Raw genomic sequence first — 7,344 nt, 5'->3', positions numbered from 1 at the left:
TTAATTGGTACACTTTTGTATAGCTGAGTTCCAAGATGAACAACTTTTTTTTTTTAAGGCACAAGATGAACAACTTTATGTATATTTAGAAGGGCTAGTTTGTTGAGTTACTTCATGGCTACCTAAGATATTTTCCTAGTTGAATGACAAATATGTTATGCACGATGATGTGGTGTTTGGATACCAGTTGAGTATAGCGTGAACGTACTTTCATTTCAATTTATATGAAGAGTTTTGCTGACTTTTTGTCTCAAAGTGTGGGCTAACATCTGCTTGCACTAGTGTCCTTGATATCTTAACATAGTCAATATCATCAATGCCAGCAATGGAACAAGGTAATGTTGTCATAGCTTGCAATGGTGAGAAATATTTTATTATGAGCAAGGAATCTTGTGGCCATAGCTCCAGAACGATTGTTTAGACATTGAGTTACTTGAAAGGGAAGATTAGAAGATTGCACACAAGTTGTAATTCAGAAATGTCTCGTTTGTTTCCACAAATTAACAAGAGCTTACAACTTTGTCCCCTTCCTTCTGTTGAATCATTCAACTCAACTTAAACAATTCAACACAGCCAAATTCTGGGTTCCATCCAATCCTAATTTAAAGGTTATTAATAGTTTTTTTATTGGCTTGAATAAGCTTTTAGTTCTCAATTTCATACTCAAATTTGGCTTTAGTCCGCACCATCTAATTTTTACAGTTTTGCTTCATGCTTTTACATTATAACTTTGGATTTAATTTCTGCTTCACAATATGAAGCAAAATGTGTCACACATGATTATTCTGGATACATGACAATGCTGATGTGACCCTCTATTAGGTTTGCATGTCAATGTGCCACCGGAGCCGCCGCCTATTGTTACACGTAGCATTTGTGTTAAGAAAAGAAGATCATAAATGCTCCATTGGTTATGCATGTCAACTGGTCATGTAGTACCAGTACTACTATTACCATCACACCTTCCAAAATAATCACACCGTTATCTTCTTCTTCCCGATGAGGATGTCAGTGATATGGTCTTCACCCGTATTGAGACAGGGACCAAACAATAACAAGCTTTCGAGGTTTCCATGCCATTAATGGGGGGCATTAAATGTGACAAAAAACCAAAAGAAAACTAAGCACTATTTTATTATTTTATATGCTGAAACCTCATCCGTGAACCAAACAAAACAACACCCTCTTGCCATAGATGTATGATTTTAGTTACCTAAGACCATATGTAATGGTGTTGAATTGAGGGTGTTTAATGTTAAAAGGGGTGTGTAATTGTGTTTAAATGAAGTGTTGAAAGTTGAAAGGGGGAGAGAGGAGTTGAAAAAATTAAACATAGTTGAAACCTGCGTGTGGGACCCAGTGGAGAGAGAGAGGGCTGCAGATCAACACGTGGCTCCGTTTGATTGGTCCGGGTGATTTTCGTTTATCCTAATCTTTTCAACTCAATTATTTCATTCAAAAAAAAAAATTTAAAAAATATAATTTTTTACCAAAATTCATGATTTTTTTTTCTCTATAAATAGAGACTTGATTCGTTTGATTTGGACACAGAAAAAAAAACCAAGTTTTCCATCATCTTATTCATCTTATTATCTTTCTATTATCCCCTTTGCTTTGAAATAAAATATATTATTGTGTGCTTAGTTTCTTTTCTTCCATTTGAAGTTAATAAAATAAATTATTGTGTATATTTTTTTAAAAAAATATTAAATTGTTAAGTGTTTTAATTTAATTTACGTTAAAAAAATATTACGTTAATTTAATTTAATTTTAAAAAATAAAAAAAAACATTAAATTAAATTAAATCGATAATAGTTTATTTAATTTAATTTTTATCGAAAATTTTAATTTTATGAAATCATAAAAAGAAAAATATAAAATTAAATCAAAATATGAAATAAAAAAAGTGGTGGGGTAGGGGGTAGGGTGTTGAATGAAAAACCATTGGAGTGGGTAAAAGTTGAATGAAGTGTTGAACTGGAGAGAAAAGGTGATGTGGAGTGTTGGGAAGAAAAAAAGCGGAGTGTTGAGGGTGTTAAATGTTGAAACCATTGGAGATGGTCTAAGGATGGAAAAACAATTGTTTTCAAGAATGACAAAAGCCAGGGATTGTAACAGTTTGACATGGGAATATAATGTAGTTTTTATATAGGAATTAGGAATACATTGCATTGCAGTTAAACTCTGCATTTTGTAGTGGTAAAAAACCACAGTAAACTGCAGATGCGTGTCCCCACAAAATGATGCACACCAGGGGTGCCGGGTGGCAAAGTGGGCCAGTATGGCGAGTTAGGTCAAGCCCGCCAAAAATAAATTGGGTTAGACTACTTGCAATGGCTCTGTTGAATGAGTGTTGAAAAATGGATTCAACTGTTAGAATTGTTCCAATGACCCTGTTGAATAGGGTGTGTAAGACTGGTTACAATGGTGTTGAATATGATGTGTTTAATGTTGAAAATGTAGTATAATGGTGTTGAAAGGGGTAGTTTAATGTTGAAAGGGAGAGAGAAGTGTTGAAGAGTTTCAACACTTGTTTAAAGGGGTATCCGGAGACACGTGGCACGCCCTGGTTGGTGACCGCCAGGCGCGTGCCACACACGCGCAGACAAGGCGCGTTATGTGTCAGGGTGGGGTAAGGGGGCTGCGTAGTGGGACGCGTGGCACGCTTCGGTTGGCCACCGACAGACGCGTGCCACGCACGCGCGACAGGAGAGAGAGAGTGCACCGCCAATGCCACGTGTCTCGTTCTGATTGGTCCGGGCGATTTTCATTTATCCTAATCTTTCCAACTCAATTATTTCGAAAAAAAAAATTAAAAAAATATAAAAAAATACCAAAATTCATGATTTTTTTTTCTCTATAAATAGAGACTTGGTTTGTTTGATTTGGACACAGAAAAAAAAACCAAGTTTTCCATCATCTTATTCAGCTTATTATCTTTCTATTATCACCTTTGCTTTGAAATGGATCCCAACAATAGCCATTTAACCTCCCAGAATTCTTCCAACCAAAATCCAGACTATCAACATCCAAATCAGTATTCCAACCACCAAAATCCCAACAATTATCCACATCCAAATCAAAATCCCAACTACTACCCAAATCCCAACACTTATCAACATCCAAGTCAATTTTCCCACTACCAAAATCCGAACATTTATCAAGATCCAAATCAATCCAACCACCAAAATCCCAACCATTTTCAAGATCCAAATCAATTTTTCAACCAACGTCCTCATCCCCATCATGGATCTATGTTCAGACATCCATCTCCAACACCGCCGTTTAATGATGGTGCTAATGATGGTGCATCTGAATTTCCCGAATTTTCAACACAAATGACTCTTGGTGGCATGACAGCTGGTGATGAAGCCACTCCAAATGAAGAGGATTCAACTCCTACGAGCAGGAGAAGCCACTTACCAGCATGGAACACTGATCAAAATCTGGTGTTAATTAGTGGGTGGCTTAAATTTGGAACAAACAGTGTTGTCGGGAGAAACCAAAAAGGAGAAACATTTTGGGGTCAAATTGCTGAGTATTGTAATGAGCATTGCTCATTCAATCCTCCGCGGGATGGAAATGCATGCCGAAACCGTTATAATTATATGAGCAAGCAAATAAATAAATGGATTGACGCTTATGATGGTGCTAAGCGTATGCAACGAAGCGGTTGGTCGGAGGATGATATTTTGACCCAAGCCCAACAACTGTACTCAGATGGAAAGAAGGCTCGATTTAATTTGATAAAAGAATGGCAGGCTCTCCGTGAACAACCACGTTACTGTAGTCAAGCAGGAGGAAGTGTTGGGTCAAGAAGTAGTGGATCTAAGAGATCTCGCGAGAGTGATGCATGTGGCTCAACCTCTGCAGGTGGCTCAACCTCTATAGGATCGATTCCCCGTCCAATAGGTAGGGATGCATCTAAAAAAAAGGGTAAAAAGAAGAGCCCAACAGCTACCTTGGAAGTGATGCAGAACGATTGGGCTGGATACAAACAAGCCAAGCAGGATGAGGTTGAACAATTGAAGCATCTAGCAGCGATCACGGAAGAGGCTAATAGATTGAGGAAAGAGGAGACTGTAGCTAAGAAAATGAAATTATACCTAAAGTTAAGTGATGAAGAGCATCTCAGTGACCACAAGAAAGAGATGTTGAAGCGGTTGTCCGAAGAGCTCTTTGGAAATTAATTGTCTGTAGTGTTTTCTGTATTAATTTTCAAGTGGTGTCAAGTCTGTAGTGTTTGCTTTAATAATTTTCAAGTGTTGTTAAGTCCCTAGTGTTTGCTTTAATAATTTGTCAGTGTTGTCAAGTCTGTAGTGTTTGCTTTAATAATTTGTCAGTGTTGTCAAGTCTGTAGTGTTTGCTTTAATAATTTGCCAGTGTTTTGTCAAGTCTGTTATGTTTACTTTAATAATTTTTCAGTGTTGTCAGTGGCTAATGTATGGGTTACCGAGTTTGAATATGTATCACTCATTTCGAATCTAGTCCTTATCTGATAATTAACTATAGTTCATATTATTTCAAATCCGTCACTGTCCACCATTCAATTTATCTATATATATGGACTCAAGGTTCCACCATTCAATGCATCTCTTCCCATCTACTTCAAATTTCACAAATAATGGATCCACCAGAGTTTGATCTCCAAGCATACCTTGAAAAAAGTGAGAGAGAAGATGCTTATGTACTCAACCATTTTAGAGAGCGTCAAAATCTAATATTGCAGGCTAGTGCAACTCGTGGTAGAAAAAATCTCAACAGAGATCATGCAGCGGCAAACCGAAGGCTAATTGACGACTACTTTGCCAATGAGCCTACATACGACGATGGAATATTCCGTCGCCGGTACCGGATGCAAAAACATGTTTTCCTTCGAATCGTTGCGGACCTTTCAAGTAGTGATAACTACTTCACACAACGATTTGATGCAGCGAAGAAAGAAGGCATATCGCCCTTAGCAAAATGCACCACAGCAATGCGAATGTTAGCATATGGTGTGGCAGCAGATGCAGTCGATGAGTACATCAAAATCGGAGGTACTACAGCACTGGAGTGTGTACGTAGATTCTGTAAAGGAATCATACGATTGTATGAGCACGAGTACCTGAGAGCACCAACTCAAGAGGACCTGCAAAGAATACTACAGGTTAGTGAACAGCGGGGGTTCCCAGGCATGATCGGGAGCATTGACTGCATGCACTGGGAGTGGAGAAATTGTCCTAAAGCATGGGAAGGTCAATTTGCTAGAGGGGATAAGGGAACCACCACGGTTATTCTTGAAGCAGTTGCATCTCATGATCTATGGATCTGGCATGCCTTTTTTGGGTGTCCGGGGACCCTGAACGACATAAACGTTCTAGACCGGTCACCAGTGTTTGATGAATTGGAACAGGGAAACGCGCCACGTGTGAATTTCATCGTGAATCAACGTCCCTATAATATGGCATACTATCTAGCTGATGATATCTACCCTTCTTATCCAACTTTCGTCAAATCTATTAGACTTCCTCAAAGTGAACCCGATAAGTGCTTTGCAAAACATCAGGAGGGATATCGGAAGGACATCGAGCGTGCATTTGGAGTGCTTCAAGCTCGTTTTCAAATCATCCGTGAACCAGCTCGCTTGTGGGACATAAATGATTTGGGTATCATCATGAGGTCATGCATCATATTACACAATATGATTGTTGAGGATGAACGAGATTCATATGCTCAACGCTGGACCGATTTTGAGCAAGCTGAGGGAAGTGGATCTAGCACACCGCAACCATACTCGACCGAGGTGTTGCCCGCTTTTGCGGATCATGTGCGTGCTAGATCCGAGTTGCGTGATCCAAATGTCCATCACCAACTGCAAGCAGATCTAGTGAAGCACATCTGGACAAAGTTTGGAATGTATCCTCATGATTAAATATGCTTTGTATCGTACTAATTATGTTATTTGTGTGTTGTGTGTTTAGTTTGCTGTCTTGCATTTTAATTACGTTATTTGTGTGTTATGTTAAGAAAATTAAATAAATAATTGTGTGTTTAGTTTGTTGTCTTGCATTTTAATTTGCGTTAAAAAATATTACGTTAATTTAATTTAATTTTAAAAAACCAAAAAAAAATTAAATTAAATTAAATCGATAATCGTTTATTTAATTTAATTTTTATTGCAAATTTTAAATTTATGAAATCATAAAAAGAAAAATATAAAATTAAATCAAAATATAAGATAAAAAAAGTGGTGGGGTAGGGGGTAGGGTGTTGAATGAAAAACCATTGGAGTGGGTAAAAGTTGAATGAAGTGTTGAACTGGAGAGAGAAGATGAAAAGTGGGGTGTTGAGGGTGTTGAATGTTGAAACCATTGTAGATAGTCTAACATTCAACATGTTGAATGAACAGTAAATTGGTCTCACTCATCCCACATGTCAAAATCTCATTGGTTGTTTTAATTTCCAGATTCTTATCTCATCCTAATTATTTTTGGTCAATTATTTTGTAGCAAATTAAATTTTTATTTAATTTTTTTCACCAAAATTCATCATTTTTTTTGTCTATAAATAGAGACTTGGTTAATTTGATTTGGACACAGAATAAAAAATGACATTTTTTCCTCTAGTTTTTTTATTTAGCCTCCAATAAACTCTTGTTTGTAGCTCTAAACATATTTTTAGTGAAATGGATCTCAACAATAACCCTTTTAATAATGCCTATCCTTATATGTCGTCTTTTTTTACTTGTAAGAAAAAATTAATTAAGAATATAAAATTACTAAACTAGAAAGAAAAAAAATTAACTCTAAATTATTTAAATTCAATTTAAATCGATAATTGTTATTAATATATAATCACAAAAACAAAAACATAAAAAAGTAAAGAATATGAAATAAAAATGGTGGGGTAGGGTGTTGAATTTTATTAAACAAAACCATTGTAGTGAGTAAGAGTTGAATTATTAGGTGGAAGAGAGAGAAGATGATGTGGAGTGTAAAAAAATGAAAAAGTAGGTGTTGAATGAAAAAATCATTGTACATAGTCTTAGGCGGTCTCACTTTTTCTATTTAGGTTGAAAATTCAAGCGCAACCCATATTTGGTTGGGTTGGTGGGTTGACTCACAAAAAATTAATGAAATAATTGAAAGAGAGTAAAATTTGACACCTGACCCATCCAATTTTTCATCATACTCAATTTTAAACTTGAAAGTACCCCTCTCCCTTTTCTTCTTCACTCTCTTCTTCATTTGTCTGAACCACTTTCTTCTTTCTCCTTCACTTTCTTCTTCCTCACCTCCATATTACACTCACCATCGCATAACTCTCCATTCACTCCCTCTCCACACTCCATTCATTTTCTCC

General features: G+C 36.7%; 1 protein-coding gene across 1 annotated transcript; it reads left to right on the top strand.

The window, feature by feature from the left end:
• Positions 1-2,963: 2,963 nt before the first annotated feature.
• LOC130725295 (uncharacterized) lies at positions 2,964-5,945 on the top strand. Its single transcript, XM_057576537.1, has 6 exons — positions 2,964-3,712; positions 3,802-3,819; positions 3,917-4,146; positions 5,286-5,410; positions 5,564-5,785; positions 5,828-5,945. Exons 1-6 carry the CDS (start codon positions 2,964-2,966, stop codon positions 5,912-5,914), a joined length of 1,431 nt encoding a protein of 476 aa, XP_057432520.1. The 3' UTR covers positions 5,915-5,945.
• The last annotated feature ends 1,399 nt before the right edge of the window (positions 5,946-7,344 follow it).

Source organism: Lotus japonicus, chromosome 6 (assembly GCF_012489685.1).
Source record: "Lotus japonicus ecotype B-129 chromosome 6, LjGifu_v1.2".
Lineage (NCBI taxonomy): Eukaryota > Viridiplantae > Streptophyta > Magnoliopsida > Fabales > Fabaceae > Lotus > Lotus japonicus.
This window is presented reverse-complemented; position numbering and strand designations above follow the sequence as displayed.

Bases quoted from the DNA above. Each gene is read 5' to 3' on its own strand.
- LOC130725295 (XM_057576537.1), top strand. From the start codon at position 2,964: ATGGATCCCAACAATAGCCATTTAACCTCCCAGAATTCTTCCAACCAA. The intron at 5,411-5,563 runs GTGAATTTCATC...GGATATCGGAAG, and splicing joins AACAGGGAAACGCGCCACGT to GACATCGAGCGTGCATTTGG. The intron at 5,786-5,827 runs GTGTTGCCCGCT...GCTAGATCCGAG, and splicing joins CGCAACCATACTCGACCGAG to TTGCGTGATCCAAATGTCCA.